This window comes from Oncorhynchus mykiss, chromosome 3 (assembly GCF_057628025.1).
Source record: "Oncorhynchus mykiss isolate SJ-2025 chromosome 3, ASM5762802v1, whole genome shotgun sequence".
Lineage (NCBI taxonomy): Eukaryota > Metazoa > Chordata > Actinopteri > Salmoniformes > Salmonidae > Oncorhynchus > Oncorhynchus mykiss.
Window position 1 is genome coordinate 70,651,524 of NC_143024.1, and position 24,120 is coordinate 70,675,643.

Consider the following 24,120-nt stretch of genomic DNA (forward strand, 5'->3'; position numbering starts at 1 on the left):
ATCTACCTCATCCCCATACTGTATGTATTTATCTTGCTCATTTGCACCCCAGTATCTCAACTTGCACATTCATCTTCTGCTCATCCTACCATTCCAGTGTTTATTTGCTATATTGTAATTACTTTGCCACCATGGCCTATTTATTGCCTTACCTCTCTTATCCTGCCTCATTTGCACATGCTGTATATAGATGTTTCTACTGTATTATTGATTGTATGTTTGTTTATTCCATGTGTAACTGTGTTGATGTATGTGTTGAACTGCTTTGCTTTATCTTGGCCAGGTCGCAGTTGCAAATGAGAACTTGTTCTCAACTAACCTACCTGGTTAAATAAAGGTTAAATAAAATAAATAAATAAATATCCAAAAATCCTCACATCTATGATCTATGGCTAAATCTACGACTTCCATAACAGAGCATGCTGCTCTTTTCAAAGTTGTGTCACATCCTTGGCAGTAACCCTCCTTCTAAACCTAATGTAAAAAAAAACATCAAGTAGTATCATTTATAATATCAGAGACAGTGACAGGTTCCAGGTCAACTGTCTATGCTTATGCAATGTTATGTTATTCTACCGTTCTTGGGTTCCTGATGAAGATCTTGGAGCGTCCGTAGGCAAACTCCTCAGTTGGAACAGAACAATCTGTCAGCAGCACCTCCACTCCGTCCCTACAGGAGACAAAGGTACACTTCTTCACTCTTTTGTTACGACCCTTCTGTTAACTAATTAGACATGGTGGGACTCTGACATGTACATGATTAAAGGGACAAGATGGGAATAGTTCAGATGAGGGAGAAATGACAAACGATAGGGGAATGAGAAGACAGGACAGACGGAGAGAGAGAGAGAGAGAGAGAGAGAGAGAGACAGAGAGAGACAGAGAGAGAGAGAGACAGAGAGAGAGAGACAGACAGAGAGAGACAGAGACAGAGAGAGACAGAGAGAGAGAGACAGAGAGAGACAGAGAGAGAGAGAGAGAGAGAGAGAGAGACACAGAGAGGACAAAGTAGATGAATTAAGGCAGGGAGAGACAGGGGGAAAGAATGCCATAACCGTCCATATCTGAAATAACATGTGGGATGAACATGTAACCTCATGAACCACTTACACACCTTATAAGGAGGATAGTAGGCACACACACTAGGCACCACACATGCTGTTGTTTATAATCCACATCAGATATGAATCGATGTTATACCTTTAAATACATTTAAGTAATTTAGCAGACACTTTTATCCAGATGCTTTGTAAACAACAGGTGTAGACTAAACAGAGAAATGCTTGGCCCTTCCCAACAACGCAGAGAGAAAAAATAATAGAAAAATAATAATCTGGAATTGCCTCTTCAGTTTCTTGGTAATTTCTCGCATGGAATAGCCTTCATTTCTCAGAACAAGAATAGACTGACGAGTTTCAGAAGAAAGTTTTATTGCTGCTTTAATCAGAACAACAGTTTCCAGCTTTGCTAACATAACTGCAAAATGGTTTTCTAATGATCAATTAGCCTTTTAAAATGATAAACCTGGATTAGCTAACACAACGTGCCATTGGAACACAGGAGTGATGGTTGCTAATAAGAGGCCTCTGTACGACTATATAGCTATTCCATAACAAATCAGCTGTTTCCAGCTACAATAGTCATTTACAACATGAACAATGTCTACACTGTATTTCTAATCAATTTGATGTTATTTTAATGACAAAATGTGCTTTTCTATCAAAAACAAGAACATTTCTAAGTGACCCCAAACTTTTGAACGGTAGTGTACATATAGGTAGGGGTAAAATAACTAGGCAACAGGACAGATAAGCAGTATCAGCAGCGTTTGTGATGAGTCAAAAGAGTTGTCTATTTGGTTAAATATTTAGCAGTCTTATGGCTTAGGGGTAAAAGCTGTTCAGGGTCCTGCTGGTACCAGACTTGGTACATCTGTACCGCTTGCCATGCGGAAGCAGAGAGAACCGTTTATGACTTGGGTGGCTGGAGTTGACATTTTTTTAGGGTCTTCCCCTGACACCGCCTGGTATAAGAGGTCCTGGACGGAACGGAGCTCGGCCCCAGTGATGTACTGGGTGGTACGCACTACCCTCTGTAGCACCTTCAAAACAAGCGGTGATGCCAGTCACGATGCTCTTAATGGTGCAGCTGTAGAACTGAGTATCCGAGGGCCCATGCCAAACCTTTTCAGCCTGAGGAGGAAGAGGCATTGTCGTGCATTCTTAATGACTGTGTTGCTGTGTGGATCATGTTAATTCCTTAGTGATGCGGACACCGAAGAACTTTAAGCTCTCGACCTGTTCCACTACTGCCTCGTCAATGTGGATGGGGGCGTGCTCGGCACTTTGTTTCCTGTAGTTCACGATCAGCTCCTTTGTCTTGCTGATGTTGAGGGAGAGGTTGTTGTCACTGATCTCCTCCCTATAGGTTGTCTCATCTTTGTCTGTGATCAGGCCTACCACCGTTGTCGTCAGCAAACTTAATGATGGTGTTGAAGTTGTGCACGGCCACACATTCGTGGTTGAACAGGGAGTACAGGAGGAGACTAAGCACGCATCCCTGAGGGGTCCTCGTGTTGAGGGTCAGCGTGGCAGATGTGTTGTTGCCTACACTCACCACCTAGGGAAGGTCCGTCAGGAAGTCCAGGATCCAGTTGCAGAAGGTGGTGTTCATTCCCAGGGTCCTGAGCTTAGTGATGAGCTTGGAGGGCACTACGGTGTTGAACACTGAGCTGTAGTCAATGAACAGCATTCTCACATAGGTTTTCCTCTTGTCCAGGTGGGAGGACAGTGTTGGGTCTGTTGGGGCGGTATGCGAATTGGAGTGGGTTCAGTGCGTCTGGGATGGTGGTGTTGATGTGAGCCATGGCTTTCAAAGTATTTCATGGCTACAGATGAGGTCTACAGGACAATAGTAATTTAGACAGGTTACCTTGGCATTCTTCGGCATGGACTATGGTGGTCTGCTTGAAACATGTAGGTATTACAGACTGGGTCAGGGAGAGGTTGAAAATGTAATTGAAGACACTTGCCAGCTCGTCAGCGCATGCAAATTACAAATTATGGTGGAAAATAAGTATTTGGTCACCTACAAACAAGAAAGATTTCTGGCTCTTACAGACCTGTAACTTCTTCTTTAAGAGGCTCCTCTGTCCTCCACTCGTTACCTGTATTAATGGCACCTGTTTGAACTTGTTATCAGTATAAAAGACACCTGTCCACAACCTCAAACAGTCACACTCCAAACTCCACTATGGCCAAGACCAAAGAGCTGTCAAAGGACACCAGAAACAAAATTGTAGACCTGCACCAGGATGGGAAGACTGAATCTGCAATAGGTAAGCATCTTGGTTTGAAGAAATCAACTGTGGGAGCAATTATTAGGAAATGGAAGACATACAAGACCACTGATAATCTCCCTCGATCTGGGGCTCCACGCAAGATCTCACCCCGTGGGGTCAAAATGATCACAAGAACGGTGAGCAAAAATCCCAAAACCACACGGGATGACCTAGTGAATGACCTGCAGAGAGCTGGGACCAAAGTAACAAAGCCTACCATCAGTAACACACTACGCCGCCAGGGACTCAAATACTGCAGTGCCAGACGTGTCCCCCTGCTTAAACCAGTACATGTCCAGGCCCGTCTGAAGTTTGCTAGAGAGCATTTGGATGATCCAGAAGAAGATTGGGAGAATGTCATATGGTCAGATGAAAACAAAATAGAACTTTCTGGTAAAAATGGGCCAAAATACCAGCAACAGTGTGTGAAAACCTTGTGAAGACTTACAGAAAAAACATTTGACCTCTGTCATTGCCAACAAAGGGTATATAACAAAGTATTGAGATAAACTTTTGTTATTGACCAAATACTTATTTTCCACCATAATTTGCAAATAAATTCATTAAAAAACCTACAATTCTGGATTTTTTTTTCTCATTTTGTCTGTCATAGTTGAAGTGTACCTATGATGAACATTACAGGCCTCGTCTTTTTAAGGGGGAGAACATGCACAATTGGTGGCTGACTAAATACTATTTTGCCCCACTGTATATTGGTCATTGCTCCTGAGTGGCGCACAATGGGATTGCCTTGCAGTTCTCCAGTTGAATTCACTGAAAGTGCGTTAGGTTCAAGGCACGAGGACAGGGGACATGGTATGGGCCGCAGAGCCACGCACAGAAGACCGACCTAGCCCATGGGGAAGGGAGGAGGAGGAGGAGGGGGGGTGGACCCCCACCCCGGCAACACTTTAAGGGGCATTGCACTAATAATGGAGCAGACTAGAGAAACGTTCCCACTCTTCTGTTCTTAGTGCCAATCTGCACGTTCAAACTAAAACAATGTAACTAATAACAGCATGTTTATGCTTTCCTTAATAAAATAATAATAAAAATACTCTTTCAAAATGCTGATGTTTATTTAGTTAAGGATCCATAATGATTTACTATGGGAATAAATATCAATGAATTACAGAAATATCCTCCAATCCTTTATATGTAATTATTGGCGGAGAGTCATGTCATATTTTTCGATATACTTTAGGCCTACCTAATGTGCTGTTAAAAGTGGTGTAGGTCTTATTTATTTAAAGAGCATATTGAAGTTAGAAGCAATAGCATTTGAAGCAATAGCCTACAACTATTTTAGCACAGTTTCGCGCTGCTCTGAGACAAGCGCGGGACGGGGACTGGTCTTGATAATTCAATGCATCTCCATTGGGGTATTAGTTAGACTAGAATTAGAAAATTAGGGTGTAGAAATGTTATGCTCATAGTGTAACCTTTATTTAACTAGGCAAGTCAGTTAAGAACCATTTCTTATTCACAAGGACAGCTTACTCCTTCCTCTCAGTCGGGGAATTGAACACCAGTCTCCCACATGCCCGCACGCTACGGGGATTCTTTAGCTAAATAGCCCAGTACTGTACTCCCGACTGTCACGTTGTACAGCACCATATTTTCCGTTCCATTCTAACGGAAACCCAGAGGGTTTATCGTTTTTCTTGGAATAGAAACACCATAATATTAATCAACTTAATTAAGCAAAATTTCTTAAAATCAGTCTCCTAAAAAAAAAGGTATTAAATTCTCTAGTACAGCCGTTATTGAAGGCTATCAAATATTTCTCAAAGATGCCCCCTGGTGGTCAAACTAGCACTAACTAGCATTAAATGGTACCAGTGGTTAAACTTAAATAACGTGCCATTGAATTCTGAGGCATCATACAAGCTGCACTGCAGTAAGCTGCAACTTTTAAAGGACAAACCACTAAGTCCGTTACCATTATTTTATATTATTACATAGTAAGAATACTATAATTGAACTTAGCTGAAAAAAATAAAGGATATTTTTTCCCATTCCAGAGCGAGTGCACATATGCTATATTGAGCGTAAAAGTGATAATTTGAAACCGGTCCTATACACTAGATTTAGAGTTATTTGACTAATTCAGTTGTGAATGATAAACCTTACAATGTCTTAGAAATCAAAATATATATGGGCTGCATGATGCAACTATAGGCTATATACTATTTGAAAAAGAAGCAAAAAAGCTTGCGCTCTGTTCTGCCCAAACACTATATGCCATGGGCTCTCCAACCATGTTCCTGCAGCTAACCAGTGCTTAATTTGAAAAACCAAATCAAATCTGTTCGGGAACATCGATAGTAACATGTTTTCCCAAAGAAACTCGCTCGAGAAAGGAATGAAGGCGAGAGAGGAGATGGAAATGCAAAATGGTGAGATATTCTATATGTAAAAAGGTCATGTGTCAGCCTATTAATTATGAAAATATTTTTAAAAAATGCCCTATTACAAGACTATTCAAAATCAAATACAAATTCAATCATTGAACCAGCAGCATCGCCTAGGACTATATGTTCTCAGACTTATGGATAGAAAGTCTGCAGTATAGCATAAGGTAACCAGTCCATCCAGTATGCATAATAATACAGTCCACACTCAAAGGCAATTACTCAAATGTGTTTAATTTGGGAGTGTAGGCTAGACCAATTATATACCAAAGACTTCTTAAAGCAGTTCATTTATTTGTATGTTTTTCTGCCATGCATAATATTCAGTAGGCTGTGTATTGTATAACGGCACAATCCTTATTTTAATTCCGTTGTTATTTATTATTTTGGGGGGGCTTGGGCTCATATATGTGCCCATGCATAAGCTGTAATATGCATATGGGTGTTCTACATGCAACGTCTTAAATGCTTTGAAATAATCATCACCTTAGAAAGCGCTGTCCATTTCTTTGTTTGGCTTTGAAACAAAATCCACAATGACCATGTTTTCCACTCAGTTTCAACCTGTTGATAAACTTTTCTTCAAATTGATCATCACAGTGAGGTCAAAAGAAATGTGCCTTAATGGTTAGTTTTAAAAGCATGACCCTCTTTTCATGATAAGTGTTTGATATGATTTTCGATTGCATTTGCATTGATATCAGAGTGGTTAGAGGGACAATAGAGCCCTGAGTACCAGGCCACTAGGCGCTCGTTAGTGAGTTGGGTACTACCAACGCGTAGAGTGCACAAAAGGAGATTAGTGTGACTCAACGGTCACGTGGAATTTGACTGCGGTCATGACTACTGGTGTGGCAGTAATAAGGTAACCGCAACAGCCCTACTCGCATCACTGGGCAGCACGTGGCTGGGTTTCCCTTTGCAATCCGTAATAGTTTGTAAACCCTGCCAAATCCGACGAGCATCAGAGCCGGCGTAGTTGGATTTGATCTTAGTCCTGTATTGACGCTTTGCCTGTTGGATGGCTTGGAGGTTGTAGTGGAATTTCTTATAAGTGTACGGATTAGTGTCCCTCTCTATGTGGAGACGATGTCGTCAATTCACTTATTAATGAAGCCGGTTACTGATGTGGTAAACTGCTCAATGTTATCGGATGAATCCCGAAACATATTCTAGTCTGCGCTAGCGAAACAGTTCCGTAGCTTAGTATCTGCTTCATCAGACCACTTCCGTATTGAGCGCGTCACCGGTACTTCCTCTGAGTTTTTGCTTTAAGCAGGAATTAGGAGGATAGAGTCATGGTCAGATTTGCCAAAGGGAGGACGAGGGAGAGCCTTGTATGCATTTCTGTGTGTGAAGTAAAAGTGATAGAGTTTTGTCACCTCTAGTTACACAGGTGACATGCTGGTAAAAATTAGATAATACAGTTTCCTTGCACTAAAATCACCGTCCACGAGAAGCGGCGCACTCATTGAGTGCGGTCTTCGTGCAAGCATTAGTTTGTTGTGGTAAATAGACAGCTATGGTCTGCAGCTTATCATGTGGTATTCTAACAGAGATAGCGCACAAGCTGTTGTTAACCTCTTATGGCTGCAGGGGCAGTATTGAGTAGCTTGGATGAAAGGTGCCCAGAGGTGCCTAGAGTAAACGGCCTGCTCCTCAGTCTCAGTTGCTAATATATGCATATTATTATTGGTATTGGATAGAAAACACTCTGAAGTTTCTAAAACTGTTGATGTTTTGATGTTGAAAACTGAATGATGTCTGTGAGTACTCATATGGCAGGCAAAAACCTGAGAAGAAGTCCAGAAACTATTTTCGGTGAAAGGAACGTTACGTCCCAAAAAAGTTAAGATCACTAAGAAAGCAAACAAAATAGTAGAATTGGTCAGGAGCCCGTAGAACGTCTGCTATCCACTGCAGTGCCATCTCACTTGTCAGTGAATATAACATGACAGCATCAGAGCTAAGAACCAACAGCCTCAAAATGCCCAGGGCAGTGTAAAGGAACCCTGGTTTGACTGTTTGTCTCACAGAGCAAGCAGACGGCTTGCTGACGTAGCCGTATCATGTTGGGATATGTTTGGGCAAATCATCTATGGCTGACTACTGCTGTTAATACATTATCCTGTCGTTAGTACTGTATGCTGTAATTTCACAGCATTCTGCTGTAATATCACTTTGTGACAAGTGCTGATTGAAAAAGGGTGTTAATTCCTTGATTTGAATGAGGAAGAGTGAGGTAAATATATTTGCTCTAGGTTTATCATATGGTAAATACAACATTCTGAACAGGCAGATAATAAATACAGCATTTCTGTTCAGGTAGAGCAGAGGTCCTACCTGGCGGGTCCTCTCCAGTGGGGCCAGGTCTTCTTGCAGAGCATCTTGTATCGCTCCAGACAGGACTCATAGGGCTGGCGGAAGGCGTAGCCAGCCCTCCTCACGCGCACATTCTCCACCAGGCCCAGGTAACGCACCTGGTGACACACTAGTGAGTCGGTGAAGATGTGGGCTACCTTCTTATCGTTGGGCTTGATGCACCTAAGGAAAACAGACAGACACCAAGGCATGGACATGCATGGTCACACAAAAGGTAATCAGTGGATCAGAGTTGAGACAACTCAGGACCTCCCGAGAAGCGCAGAGGTCTAAGGCACTGTGCTAGCTACAGTTGAAGTCGGAAGTTTACATACACTTATGTTGGAGTCATTAAAACTCGTTTTTCAACCACTCCACAAACTTCTGGTTAAACTCTAGTTTTGGCAAGTCGGTTAGGACATCAACTTTGTTCATGACAAGTCAATTTTCCATCAATTGTTAACAGATTATTTCACTTATAACTCACTGTATCACAATTCCAGTGGGTCAGAAGTCAATTGGAGGCGTACCTGTGGATGTATTTCAAGTTCTACCTCCACACACAGTGCCTCTTTGCTTGACATCATGGTGACATCAAAAGAAATCAGCCAAGACCTCAGAAAAAAAATAGTAGACCTCCACAAGTCTGGTTCATCCTTGGGAGCAATTTCCAAACGCCTGAAGGTACCACGTTCATCTATACAAACAATAGTACGCAAGTATAAACACCATGAGACCACGCAGCCGTCATAGCGCTCAGGAAGGAGACGCGTTCTAGAGATGAACGTACTTTGGTGCGAAAAGTGCAAATCAATCCAAGAACAGCAGCAAAGGATCTTGTGAAGATGCTGGAGGAAACAGGTACAAAAGTATCTATATCCACAGTAAAACAAGTCCTATATCACTCTGCAAAGAATAAGCCACTGCTCCAAAACCGCCATAAAAAAGCCAGACGACGGTTTGCAACTGCACATGGGGACAAAGATCGTACTTTTTGAGAAATGTCCTTTGGTCTGATGAAACAAAAATAGAACTGTTTGGCCATAATGGCCATCGTTATGTTTGGAGGAAAAAGGGGGAGGCTTGCAAACCGAAGATCACCATCCCAACCGTGAAGCACGGGGGTGGCAGCATCATGTTGTGGTGATCCTAACTGACCTAAAACGGAATATTTACTAGGATTAAATGTCAGGAATTGTGAAAAACTGAGTTTAAATGTATTTGGCTAAGGTGTATGTAAACTTCCTATTTCAACTGTATGTCACTACAGATCCTGCTGCATTGCAGCCGGGAGACACATGAGGCGGTGCACAATTGGCCCAGCGTTGTCCAGGTTAGGAGAGGGTTTGGCCGGCCGGGATGTCCTTGTCCCAATGTGCTCTAGTGACTCATGTGGCGGGCCGGGCGCATGCACGCTGACACAACCGCCAGGTGCACGGTGTTTCCTCCAACACATTGGATTCTGGGTTAAGCGGGCATTGTGTCAAAGAAGCAGTGCGTCTTGGCGGGGTCGTGTTTGGGAGGACGCACAGCTCTTGACCGTCGCCTCTCCCGAGTTCGTAAGGGTGTTACAGCGATGGGACAAGATTATAACTACCAACTGGATACAACGAACATTGGGGAGAAAAAGGGGTGAAATACTGATCCTTTAGAATACATGATCTTCAGAGTGAATGGTCGCTTACCTGATGTAGTTGGGGTTTTTGGTCTGCAGGTTCTTCATGAGTACCCCTACAGAGGCCTTGAACTGGAAGCCTGCAGTGGGGGGTCTCTTCAGGTTGACCTTAGCAGGGTTTCCCTCAGGAAACAGCTGTCTCATTAGGCTGTGGGTGGCCTTGTACATGGCCTGGGACAGGTCTCTGTACAGCAGGTCATTGTTCTTGTCTACAAAGCCCTCCACACGGTACAGCACCTACACAAAAGATGACACATGAACAGATTAACACAGTCAGATACAACACACAAAACATAGCTGTTGTCGTCCCATAATTATAAAAATGTACTTCTGTTAACTGACAACTTCTTTCTTGTCATTTTTCTGAATCCTGTAAACGTGTGTGGCCATGTATGCCATGTTTTTGTAGGAGTAGTTGTAGTACTAGTTTATTATTGCCAACCCTAAACTCATCCTGAGGAAATGTTTGCTGTGGATTGATTCATAAAAATGCATCACTGTCCGTGCTGCATGTTGACCAAACGGGGATTATAAATCTATTTACCCAGGGAATCTTTAAAGCTGAAGATTTTCTGGGCTATTCTGATCCCACCATGTGTCAAGGAAATCCCATGCAATACTGATGTTTCTTTCACTGCATGTGACGCCCTCCAGGTAATGCTCTTAAGCCAAATCTGCACGCTCTGCTATGGTGACTATAATCAGTATTTATCCTGTCTCAACACCTGGCCAGTGATGACATGTATACCATGTTGTCCCATTCCCATCATTTTTGAAGATGTTGCAGACCTGGGTTTAAATAGTATTGGTTTTCTTTCAAATACTTTGAGTGACAGTTGTGTGAGCTTTGCACTTTCTATTCAATTGGTTGCATTGCGCCAGGCAAGCTCAATCAAGTATTTGATGATGTGCAAGGTGTGTGTGTTCCTCCTCTGTACCTTCCCAGCATAATGTTGAATGCGGAAGCAGCTGTGTGGCAGGCTGTGGTCTGTCAGGAACTTGGAGTTCTTGTTGAGGCGGCTCTCGAAGTGCTGGTGCTCAGCACAGATGGTGTTCAGCTTGTCTAGGAAGGTGTCGTCAGTCACTGTGCCTGGCCGCAGGCACTCCTCATCCAACATGGCCAAGATTCCATTCTGGTTCTAGAATAAAGAGAGGGGCGAATTCTTACAGAGGCGGAGGAGAGGTTTCTTAGAGGTTCTTCATTAGAAATTCTAAATTCAAGATAGAGTAATGTAAATATTCCAAATAGAGTTAACTGTGAAAGAGCACAAAGTTATCTTTAGGGCGGTCATGTCTTATTGCTATTGACATGACATGGGAAATCTGTATTTTATTTTGCTCTACAAGAATCAGATGACATTAAGGGAGACCTACTTACATTCTCAATGAGGTCACAGATAATGGCGTTGTTGAAATACTCTATGTTGGTCCATTCAATGTCCTGTCACAAACAAGAACAGATGTCAAGAGGTTAAAGAGGGGTAACTATTCACTTTTTTTCTTCTGCCAAGAAAGGGTTGTCCTGTAGCGTAATCCTGACCTCATCTAGACTTACTTATACAGACCTGAGTGGTTTAAGAGAAAGCCACTGACCTTCTATAAATCTCAGACAGATAACTAACCAATGGGCCATGAAGTCCAGAGATTAAGGAATGAGAACTGTTTAAGCAGTTCGCTATCTGTCTTATAGGCAAGGCAGACGTTTTAGAGACTGACTGACCAAAGCTATACAGTCAAAGTTAAACAATGAACCTTTTCCATAGATCTTCTGTTTTCATGGGCTGACACAGCTGCAACTTGGTTGGGCCTTATACAGTAACAGTCCTTATAATATATGTTCTATTCAATATATATACAATTCAATAAGAGCACGACAAATGGTGCAGACCAAGACGACAAATGGTGCCGATCCATAGGCCTTGGACTAGGCTTTGGAGCTCTATGTCATGTTGGGGCTGGAAACTGGTGGTTCTGGCTGACTTGGTCTGTGTGACAGACAAACAGGGAGTCCAGGTTTGGGGGAGAGGAAAGGGGCTGGTTGGGTTAGCCATTTGGGGATGTGGACTCCGCAACCTGATTGGTCAGTGGTCCCCACTGTCCTGCCCCCTGTCCCCTCCTGTCTCCCACAGTGTAGTATTTTCCCATGCACTGGTCTGGAGGGTGGCCAGGCAGTGGAATATAATGGAAGGGAGGTCAAGGGAGCAGCACTCACATACTCAGAGCTCTGAAAGCAAACAGAGGCCTGAGCCCCCGGGGGAGAAGTGTGTTTACCCCTGCTGGAGTGAAGGATCAATTCCGTCCCTAAAGCCCACAAAGGAGGGGGGGAAGAGAGAAAGAGAGAGAGAGAAAAAGAGAGAGAGAGCGAGAAAGAGCGAGAGAGAGAAAGAGCGAGAGCGAGAAAGAGCGAGAGAGAGAAAGAGCGAGAGAGAGAAAGAGCGAGAGAGAGAAAGAGAAAGAAAGAGCGAGAGCGAGAAAGAGCGAGAGAGAGAAAGAGCGAGAGAGAGAAAGAGAAAGAAAGAGCGAGAGAGAGAAAGAGCGAGAGAGAAAAAGAGAAAGAAAGAGCGAGAGAGAAAGAGCGAGAGAGAGAAAGGAGACAAAGAGAGAGACAAAGAGAGAGACAAAGAGAGAGACAAAGAAAGAGACAAAGAGAGACAAAGAGAGAGAAAGAGAAAGAAAGAGAAAGAAAGAGCGAGAGAGAGAAAGAAAGAGCAAGAGAGAGAAAGAGCGAGAGAAAGAAAGAGAGGAGACAAAGAGAGAGACAAAGAGAGAGACAAAGAGAGAGACAAAGAGAGAGACAAAGAGAGAAAGAGAGAGAGAGAGAGAGAAAGAAAGAGAGAAAGAAAGAGAGAGAAAGAGAGAAAGAAAGAGAGAAAGAGAAAGAAAGAGAGAGAAAGAGAGAGAGAAAGAAAGAGCGGAGAAAGAAAGAGCGGAGAAAGAGAGGAGAGAAAGAGAGAAAGAGAAAGAGGAGAGAAAGAGGAGAGAGAAGGAAAGGGCAAAAGAGATGGAAAGTATGGTGAAAAGAGCAGGAGAGAAGGGTGAGGGCAAGGACTGGGGATGGAAAGAGGGGACTAGAAAGATAGAGATGGACAATATGAAATTTAGGACAAAATAGACAAAATAGGAAGGAGTGAAAGAGCAAGACAGAGACAGAAAACAGGGAAGGCAAAAGGTGAAAGACTGATATTGGCAATATCACAACCCAGACCTACCCAAACACTGCATGACAAGCCAGGTTCACACTACAAATTGGCCTGTCAATGTATGGAATGTAGATTAGGTGTCAGGGGGGCACAAAGAGGCTGACAGGCTGGGGGTGAGAGATGGATGGCTTTATGGGGCAATGTTCTCCTCTGAGTGCATGCCATTAGAGTGCAACGACTGGGTTGAGTTCATTAAGCACCAAAGGGAAGAAAACACACTGAAACGGAGGGACTACCACGATTTGTCCCAATACGAAACACTCATTTTTGTTGTTCTTTTTGAAAGGTTTCACACTAAAAAGCTACAATATGACCTAGTGAACACTCTTGCAGTCCCCAGTAAGGTGAACGAGGGCACAGTTTACCTCTCTGATATACTCCTCCTGCTCTTCGCGTAGCGTCAGTTCGATGAATATCTGCTGCAGTTTCTCATTGCAGTAGTTGATGATGAACTGTTCAAAGCTGTTGTCCTGTAGAGAACCCCCAAAGACACCATTTAAACTTATGTTCTAAACAGGCAACATTTGTACAATTCCAGATGCACACAGCAGGGTACCACATTGCACCACCTTCAGTACATATTGGGGGGGGGGGAAATCTCAGTAATACACTGACTGCTCTCCTCTCTTGCCTGTCGGACACTGAAATGCCACCATCTGTCACCACCTGTTGCTATGTTGACATGCAGCCTTTCAATAAGCTTTTGGGTCACTCCCAGGTCCTGTTCTCCCACTGCGGCTCCCTTGTTGGATACCACTAGGGTAATGCCAAAAAGACAAACATTCCTTGATCCCCATTCCTTCACTGTTATGTCACGCTAACAAAGAATATGTCTCTTTTCAAACCAACAGACTACTGTGGGAACAGACTACACATGTGGCAATGCTAGTTTTACAGTCCCATACAGCCAGGACAATGAGGGCATAAAACTTTCTTTGACTGGCATTCCTCCTTATTGCTTTACAACCCCTCTTTAACAAACCCAACGGACAGAGTCTTTGGACAGTCCTATCTGTGTTTCTTATCATGGATGCATGTAAACTAATCTTGGCAAAGCTTCAGTGTTTATCAGTAGCTCATTTCAAAGGTGTCGAACAAAGACAGTGAACAGGCATAAAATATGAAAGATTATTAACTATTTAAAATATCTATATTTTCTAAATTATCCCCCTTTCTTATCAGTTTAGAATACCAGTTTAGTTTCCAGTCATGACTCTTGGCTAACAGCAGTAGCTTTGGGTTAGGTAACAATATCACTCCATTTGCTTAGGTAACAATATCACTCCATTTGCTTAGGTTACTTAGGTTAGAACAGCATAACTACAGGGCATGAGGAACGTGCTGGTGACCTCTGGTCAGGAAGAGAAGGACCCCCATGGCAACAGAAGGAGGATGTTCATACATAACCTGGTCCCAAATCTGTTTCCATTGCCTTGCCAACCCTTACGGTTATTGTCATACCAAACATTTGGCTTGATGAGGACCATAGGAGTTGGCAAGGCAGCACTAACAGATCTGGAAAAAGGCTAATTCATACACTTGTCAGAATAGCTCTGCTATTGTATGTTCTCTCCTTCCCTTAAGAGAGACACCAGTACTCCTTCATATCCCCCCAAAAACACAAGGGAAGTCCTGTTACAGATAGGATCTGAATTAAGACTAGGATTAAGGGCTGAGCTAGATCACAGCATGCACACTGCACTCAGCACGCCCTCGGCAGGTGTACTTACGCCCTCCTGTCGGCCCAGACAACAACATTCAGGAGAGAGGAATGAAACGACTTCACAATGAGTGGGGAACAGTCAGGAATATTAGGAACATGCACCTTAGAGATCAATTTAAAGAGGCACTGTGGAAGTTAAGTTGCTAGTTGTTCATGTCAAATGTATTATGTCACAAAACCACACAAATTCGTTGTCTAAGGCAAACAAGACGCTTACGCTCATGGGGGACGGGAGGTGTGAGGTCATTTCACTACCGTGTGCAATTGCTCTTACCTCGAAGATTTCAAAACCATAGATGTCCAGGACGCCCATCACCTTGTGGCGCGTTTTTGCTTGAGCCTGAGAGAAGAAATAAAGGGAAAGAGAAAGTATAAGATACACATAAAATGATAGTCCTGTCTTAATGACAATCATGTCATCTAGTTTGGAAGGGCTTATATCTTTATAGTCAAGGGCTTGTAGAATAACAGTGGACAAACCTTGCTGATATACAGTCATGAGCGAGACCAGAGAGAGGCCCTACCTTGATGCTTTCATTGATCCTGGTGACCAGCCAGCTGAACAGACGGCTGTAGAGGTTTTTGGCCAGGGCATCACGGGCATAGTAGGCCTTGCAAATCACAAATGAAGACTTAGTGTACAGATTTCAGTGCTCTCATACACAGAGAAAGATCGCTGTAGTAAATATCTCTGACAAATGCTTGTAGTAGTATAGCATTCACCAGTCAACTGGGACAGGACTCATGGAGCGCAGATAAGTCTTTATGGATGTAAAAGTGCCATCAATCAGTCAAGCTATAATTCCAGCTGTAGAATGTTTCTCATTCCAACCATCCACAACAGAACAGGCAAGCGTGTCCTAGAGTGGGCTGAATAATATTCCTATAGTTAAAGGCTCATTCTCTGGCACACAGCCACACTGGAGTAGAGATAGGCGGTCATTCCTCATGCAAACCACACACACACACACACACACACACACACACACACACACACACACACGTAGAGTGCAATCAGAAAGTATACAGACCCCTTGACTTCTTCCACATTTTGTTACAGTCTTGAACAAATTTAATTAATTTTAGATTTTCTCCTCATCGATCTACATACAATACCCCATAATGACAAAGCGTGATTGCCAAGCATCACATCTGGAGAAAACCTGGCACCATCCCTATAGTGAAGCATTTTGGTGGCAGTATCATGCTGTGGGGAGGTTTTTCAGCGGCATATGAACAGAGCAAAGTAGAGAGATCCTTGATGAAAACCTGCTCCAGAGTGCTCAGACTGGGGCGAAGATTCACCTTCCAACAGGACGACGACCCTAAGCACACACCCAAGACAATGCAGGAGTGGATTCAGGACAAGTCTCTGAATGTCCTTGAGTGACCCAGCCAGAGCCCAACCTGAACCCGACCGAATATCTCTGGAGTGACCTGAGAATAGTGACAATCCCCATCCAACTTGACAGAGCTTGAGAGGATCTGCAGAGAAGGGGAGAAACTCCCCAAATACAGGTATGCCAAGCTTGTAGCGTCATACCCAAGACTTGAGGCTGTAATTGCTGCCAAAGGTGCTTCAACAAAGTACTGAGTAAAGGGTCTGAACACTTATGTAAAGTGATTTCAGTTTTGAATAATTGTTATAATTTAACAAAAACAAATGTTTTTTTGCTTTGTCATTATGGGGTATTGTGTGTAGATTCACGAGGGGGAAAAACAATGTAATACATTTTAAAATAAGGCTGTAACGTAACAAAATACGGAAAAAGTCAAGGGGTATGAATACTTTTTGAATGCACTGCGTGCGTGCGCACACAGGAAGAGTTGAACTGTGACAAGACCAGGCATAACCTCCAGGACAAACAAACACTTCTAGGAGCTGATGTTTGGACTGGTGATGATGTGCTATGGATAATCTGGTGATCCTTAGTTTGATAGTTCCTCTAAGACCTACAACCAATGTGCTCTGATTTATTTTCTCCGTCTGGCCTTTTAAACCATTCTGTTTATGCTACCTGGCCAGATATTTGTTAAGATACGTTCTGATGGACTCTAAAGAGCTGCACCAGGGGGTAGTGCTCTATCTCAAGGAAGCAGGTCTGTTTGCGCAGCCTCGTCAACTCCTATGGTCATTGTCAAAGCAAAGAGTATAGAAGTTGGTAACACAGCACAAATAGACCTGGAACCAGGCTACCAGATATCTGCCAAGGATGTTTAAATCACTTTTCAGGAGACATGAAGCTCATCCCTTCCTTCTACCTTCCTTCATAAGCTGTGTTTGTAGAGCACAGAAAGAGGACTAGGGTGAGGACTAGCCTCTATGACTTTCTTCATTTAATCTCCAACTGGATGTTGCCTGAACTCACAGACCTCCAGAATTGAGAGAGGAGACTAGCTTATATTCCTCTCATCTAAAGCATGAATGTGTCTGCTGCCTGAACTCACTAACCTCCACAATGTGACCTACTTCTGCATTTCCAGGGGAGAAGTCACCAACCCCTCTTCTATTATGGATATGTTTCCATGTACAATAGGTGGGGATGGGATGGGATGGGGGGGGGGTTAGCTAGCTGCTAAAGAACTCAGTGAGAGGGAATTCATCTTGTCCTTCCTCATCCATCCACAACTGGAGTGTGAAACATCCCCTAAGACTTCGTCTGTCAGTGCTACCATGAAAGGAAGTGTGTTGCAATACAATGATGACTGGATCTTTTGGTCGTCCTGTGCGGCTCAGTTGGTAAGGGCATGGTCCTTAAAGTAATGTGTTGCTATATAGGCTTGAGTGGTATCCAGATTGTCATACCGACCTTGTGTCATCTAAATGCTAACGAGCGGATTGGGAACATTTTATACAGACTCTGACCTAAACTATATTCAGGACAGACATCCCAGCTCAAAGTTTCACAAGCAACTCAAAAATGCTACTCACAATTTGCTGCAGGCACAAAACAAATATTAGACATAAAGGCTCTTAATCCAGTACGGGATTCTCAGCTGTTACCAAGTGAAGCTAACCACTTAGCAAGATAGCTACTAAATTAGCAAACCAAACGCACAACTGCAGCGCATTTAGCACATTTTAGACAGTTAACTTAATAATTATATAAGATCTAGCTGGCAAACATTTAGCTGTGAATCACATACTGTAACTAGATCACCTGGCGCGTGCTGCACAATAGTGAGAGACTCACAAGGCTCTGGTCTCTTGCTGCTGTGTGCTTGTAAACAAACACCAAGTGACTGGGGACTGCCGGTAAGGTTCATATGTGACAGATGAAATTAAGAAGGCGATCATCTTTATCTCTTAACATATTGCACAAGTTGACTGCGGGTATTTACTTAAAAAAAAACATAAGAAATATTTTCAATGGCTATTTCCAAATACCCCGGTATACAGTATACCGCCCAAGCCTATTGCTATACAGTGACGACAGTGTGTTGGTCTTCTCACCTGGGCTACGTTGAGCGTGGTAGACATCTTCTCCATCTTGGCTTCCACGGTGCGGTAGCTGAAAGCCCTCTCCAGCACAGACTGCTCAATCCCCAACAGCTCACACATCTCCTTCAGGTCTGGAAGATAGAGCAGAGGAAAGACACATTCACTAAGAGAACAGACACAAACACTCAATCATAGAGCTTTGTATACAGGCCTAGGGCAAAGAAACAAATAGACAATGACTAGATTAAATCTATCAATAAAATAAATGTATCCCCTGCAGGGATGGAATCCATATAAATGTTAAGCTCTACCAACAATGCCACATGACGTCAGTATCAGGGTTTCAGTGGGTAGCCACAAGGCATTAGCTAAACCCTTTCCATAAAGAGATGAGGTAATCTACTCTCTCTATTCTCAGAGGATCTCCTTTAGGATCAGTGTTGTGTCTCCTGGCCAGGAATTCCCAAAGCAGCCGGACAGAGTAGTGTTTAAGAGGAGTTACTGAAGCGCATTAGCCTTAATGTCTTTAGGTATTTACATGTCAATTGTCTCAGTAAATGGTCTTCTGTAAGAGTGGTGTTGTTGACTAAATGTATTTGTGTACCGTGACAGTCCATACAGCCGTCAAATGGTCATAAGGGGAAATGCCATTAATAAGCTGGTGTCATTTTAGAAAGAAGATGGATTTTATGATTCACACCACAGACCACGTGGAGTTCCACTTTAGTGTGACATGTAGAAAAGTTGTGTTTGCAAAGAAAGCAAAGTTGTGTCATGGCTGGGTTACTAAGACATGCTAAATATTATGCTTGCTTAATAGGGGATAGCTGTAAGCAATAGGGTTATCAATAGGCCTATTGTACTTAATCATAAACTATAGCATACTGTAGTTACTAAGTCATGAAATGAATGAATCATTAACCAGTAGGGGGCAGTACAAGAACAACCATATATGCTGCTGTTGATAGAACTTAAAGCCATGGCTTGTGGTTGAGGGACTGACTATTGGTCAGTGGTGATAATCTAACCGATAAATTACAGTGTGCTTATCTTATCTATCCTTCAATTGACAAGAAAATGAATAACCAAAAGAAACAATAATTTTCTACAGCCACAATACAGGATTTTTACATTTTCAAGATGCAAGGGAAATGCAGGCATCCACACGTGGGCACAAAAGTTATTAAAAAAGTGAGATGTGTGTCCATGTGTACTGTAACAGGAAATTCTGTCCCACAGTAAAGCTGTTGGTTGTCCAGTCCGACTATGGTCTCACCATTCTTGTCCTTGACCCTGCTCTCGTCAAAGCCGTTGACCCTGGACTCTGGTTTGAACTCAATGTTCCCCAGTTTGAGGACGGCAGCCACCAGCTCCAGAACCGACTGCACCTCAGCCTCCATGAAGCCCACAATCTGCATGGCATTCTGGGATGGCACAGGGGGAGAGAGCCAATCAGACATTCAGCATGTTTGAGAGGATCAGTTGGAGCAACAAAAGGTGCAGAATAACTGATCTCGATTTGTTAATGAGTAGTTTTTTGCAGGGTTCTACACTAACTTTTTCCACCGGTGGCACTGGTGCTACCAACTTTTCAGTTGGGTGCACCAGCACAATTTGGTCACACCAATATTTATATATATTTTTTAAATAATTGATAATGGCCTGGCCTTGGTCCCATAATGTGCCTGCATTCCTTACAGAACCAGGCTAACAATGACAAGACATCTTTTAAATTAGCATGCCCTTGTGTTCTTACATTGATTTAGATAGATTTACTGTAACAGCAAAGAAAAGAGACTTAATTGTATCCATGAGTTCATCTGACTGGGGAAGTAGATAAAGGGCCTAATTGCCAAAATGCCTAAGTATCCCTTTAAAGTATAGTGAGTTTGTTGCCGTATTGGACTGCTGTATGTTTAACACCCCTGCTCTAGAGGATTTCACAGAAAATAACACATGGCACTTTGACATCTGAAAAAAATAAAGCACTTTATTTTAATGTCTCTTGTGTGCAGTTTGAAGGGAGTTGTTAACTAGTGCTAGAGCAGTTGCTACTGTAACTAGCATTAGCGTAATTACTAGAAATCTATGGGTATCTGCTAGGGAAGTAAATAAAGGGCCTCATTCCAAAATCCTGAAGAATCCTTTTCAAATCACTAAAATCAAATCGAAACTGTGTAGAAATGATAACGGACAGCTATTCAAACAGTATCTTGACTGTCCAGCTCGCTAATAATCACTAGACAGTAAGGGAGCATAGAAAATTCCAAAATCGATGGTTAGAGCAAATTCTGACAGCAAGGAAATAACATTTCAATGTGGCCCTACGGACCTCATTGAAGACTGAGGGGGCACGTACAAACACTTAATTGTAATTTAAGGAGCTAAAGTACCAGTCAAAAGTTAACACCTACTCATTCAAGGGTTTTTATTTATTTTAACTAGTTTCTACATTGTAGAATAATAGTGAAGACAAAAAAAGTATGAAATAACACACAGAATCATGTAGTAACCAAAAGAAAGTGTCAAACAAATCAAAATATATTTTGATTTGAGATTCTTCAAAATAGCCACCCTTTGCCTTGATGACAGCTTTGCACACTCTTTGCATTCTTGCAAAGCTTCATGAGGTAGCCACCTGGAATGCATTTCAATTAACAGGTGTGCCTTGTTTATAGTTACTTTGTGGAATTTCTTTCCTTCTTAATGCATTTAAGACAATCAGTTGTTGTGACAAGGGTGGTATACAGGAGATAACCCTACTTGGTAAAATACCAAGTCCATATTATGGCAAAAACAGCTCAAATAAGCACAGAGAAACAACAGTTCATCATTACTTTAAGATATGAAGATCAATCAATATGGAAAACTTTGAACGTTTCTTCAAGTGCAGTCAAAAAAACCCATCAAGCGCTATAATGAAACTGGCTCTCATGAGGACCGCCACAGGAAAGGAAGACCCAGAATTACCTCTGCTGCAGAGGATAAGTTCATTAGAGTTAACTGCACCTCAGATTGCAGCCCAAATAAATGCTTCAGAGTTAAAGTAACAAACATCTCAACATCAACTGTTCGGTACTGTACATTTTATTTGTAATTGTTGTATTAGCCTATAGAAAAAATTCCCCAAAAATGTTTGCAAAAAAAAGTATATATTACTATTACGAAAAACACGTTTTATAGGCCTAACCAATGACATTATGTATTGACATTCACATTTTTACATTCTATGTCAGAATAATGTGGGCATTACGTGACTAAAGACAGCATTCTCCCGACACAAACACACTAATGAAGTCTGTCCATGTGGTAGGTCGTCAGTCTTGCCATTTGTGATGTTGAAGAGTTATTGGGGGGGTTACTGTATCATGTTTTAAAAGCAACCAAAAACTGGGTTCCCTTTGTATTGCAACGCTTTGTATGGAAAACCAAGTTGAAGCCAACATTCGATGTTGTCTTGCTCTTTATAACCGCACATGGTTTTACCACACCAAAGCAACATACTAGCGCAACACCCTTCCATTGAAAAGACAGGAAACAAAGTGATCAGAAAAACAGATCAGAAAATAACATCTGTTTATATTGGCGCAGTAGAACTTCTAAATCGGCTACGATAACTTCAATGACTTTTCAAGGACCAAAGAGCCTAAAGGAAATTTCATTTTTAAGGTAGGCTATTCAATGATGACTGAATTGCGTGTTGCAAATATTCAACCAAGACCTTGAACTTTTACCTTGTTTGCATACCCCTTTTTGCCTTAGCATTTACTGGTAGATATCATAACTAGGAACATCTTTCCTTCCGCTATCGCTGTCTGTCTTCGCGCCAGGCAACAACCAGCTGTTTGAGAGCTGCTCGCTCTCTCTGCCGACCAATTATCTATAGGCGGTGTCGAGCGCGCGTCATAGATAATCGACATAATGAATGAACAGCTTCGGGAATAAATCCTTTACAAATAATTATATAGCCTAGATTTATTAGAGTATCTTTTTAACTGATGGGGATGATCGACTGGCCCGGAGCGTTTCTAAAACCTCCCCTGTAGGTCCTGACACACACAGACAGGTGCATTCCCGTGCAGTTGGTGCCTCTTCAGAAAGGTACTTTATTTTTGGTCAATTGCACATTACTGTTTGAATAAATCATGACGATAAAAATATCTAATTGTGAACCAACAACTAAAGTGACCAGGTAAAAATAATTTGCTGGCACGCTTGTAAAACGCCAAGTAAAACGGTCACAAATGTGACCGTTTTGGTCGCAGTATCAAAGCCTGATTTGGAATGCAAGGGGATTTGTAGACGGGTGATTCCATGCAATTGGACTAATGTATATGTAGTCAATCTCAAACACACAATGATAACATGGACAACAGAAAAGGGGGATGAGTTTCTGGACTGGAGAGGAAAGCAAGACAACTACTGACAGAGGACACAGTGATGTGGACAGTGTAGTAGGGGAACTACAGTATCTTGAATTATTAAACATGTGTTACTGTGATTTGACACCATTGTGAACAAGGGTGAGAAAAAAATCTGTAGCAGGCTGCCTTTGGCTCCTACAACAACATCATATCCAGTGGAGAGGCCTATTCTTGTAAATCACTGAAATCTATTGTGTTGAGTTGGACTGCAGCTGTGAGGTGGCCTACTAGCTCCCTCACTGAGAGAAGTGCTAAGACAGGATGCTGCGTGTGTCATCGCGCACCAGCGACTCCTAGGCGGGCCGGGCGCAGTGCGCGCTAACCAAGGTTGCCAGGTGCACGGTGTAGCCTCCGACACATTGGTGCGGCTGGCTTCCGGGTTGGATGCGCGCTGTGTTAAGAAGCAGTGCGGCTGGTTGGGTTGTGTATCGGAGGACGCATGACATTCAACCTTCGTCTCTCCCGAGCCCGTACGGGAGTTGTAGCAATGAGACAAGATAGTAGCTACTACAACAATTGGATACCACGAAATTGGGGAGAAAAAGGGGTAATTTTTTAAAAACATTTTAAAAGTTGTGCACTATAAAGGTACCATTTGGGACACATCCACTGCTACTGAGAGTCCAAGGGCAGGGAGATAGTGGAGTACAGGACAGTCCTGTTAAGGGAGTTGGGAATGGATAAAGCTCAGGCAGCTCATAACATAACACTGTGTGTCACCAACAGTAACTGAGTCAGGAGGAAGATCGAGAGAGCCTTACACATGATGACCACGCTCTGCAGCCCTGCATGTCAGAGAGCGACTGTGTGTGTGTACTTTAGAAGAACGCAGCTGCTGTTTCCCACATCAGTACAGCATCCAATCTGCCTGTGTACTCTGAAGCGTTCTGCTATCGTTTACAGTACGGGAAAGCCTTCACGGCAGGTGGAACGGGATTCCCTCGCTGAGCTAAACTCATCCTTATGTCTCACTCTCCTGCTATAGTTCAAAGTTCAAGTTAGGGGTCTGTACACTGAGACTACACGCATGGATAAGTAAAAGACTACGGCAGAAAGGAAGACATTTCATTGGTTCTAGCTGGCAAAATTAAGGGGCGTGTCTGTGCAAGGTTAATTGTTTTTCAGCAGTGTGTATGGACCCTCACATTACAGGTAGAGAGGCTGTAGAAGATGCTAGCTTGCTTAGGAGCATGGATCAGAGCTGTTTTAAACCTTAATCCAATCTACGTGCTCATTTATTCGGTCAGTAGATAAAGAGGATCAGACCACCTCTACTCTCACCCTACCCTTTCACAGTGCACCTCTAAGCTAAGCCAAAAACAAGTTGACACAATGACAGTCAACAATTATGTGTTCGTCTCACCCTGACGGTCCTGAAGCTTGCTGCATCATCCAGCCCATTGACGTTGGCTGAATCCAGACTCAGGTAGTTGTATTTACTGAAATCTCTGTCCAACTTCAGCTTCACTGTGTGCCAGAAAGACAAACACACATGGCTTTAGCATGGTGCATATTGACTAAAGTGCTATACACTTTAGAGC

General features: G+C 42.7%; 1 protein-coding gene across 5 annotated transcripts in view; it reads right to left on the bottom strand.

The window, feature by feature from the left end:
- LOC110520290 (unconventional myosin-Ib) overlaps window positions 1-24,120 on the bottom strand; it is a 147,609-nt gene that overhangs the window by 18,731 nt on the left and 104,758 nt on the right. For all 5 annotated transcript variants that reach the window (XM_090230061.1, XM_021597487.3, XM_090230060.1 and 2 more), the window contains exons 9-19: window positions 23,943-24,046; window positions 19,432-19,579; window positions 18,168-18,286; window positions 15,238-15,324; window positions 14,988-15,053; window positions 13,356-13,460; window positions 11,169-11,231; window positions 10,729-10,929; window positions 9,801-10,027; window positions 8,098-8,298; window positions 577-670 (exon numbers count right to left, since the gene is read on the bottom strand). In XM_090230061.1, coding sequence (XP_090086187.1) covers window positions 577-670; window positions 8,098-8,298; window positions 9,801-10,027; window positions 10,729-10,929; window positions 11,169-11,231; window positions 13,356-13,460; window positions 14,988-15,053; window positions 15,238-15,324; window positions 18,168-18,286; window positions 19,432-19,579; window positions 23,943-24,046 — 1,415 coding nt within the window. The remainder of the gene's footprint in view (window positions 1-576; window positions 671-8,097; window positions 8,299-9,800; window positions 10,028-10,728; window positions 10,930-11,168; window positions 11,232-13,355; window positions 13,461-14,987; window positions 15,054-15,237; window positions 15,325-18,167; window positions 18,287-19,431; window positions 19,580-23,942; window positions 24,047-24,120) is intronic.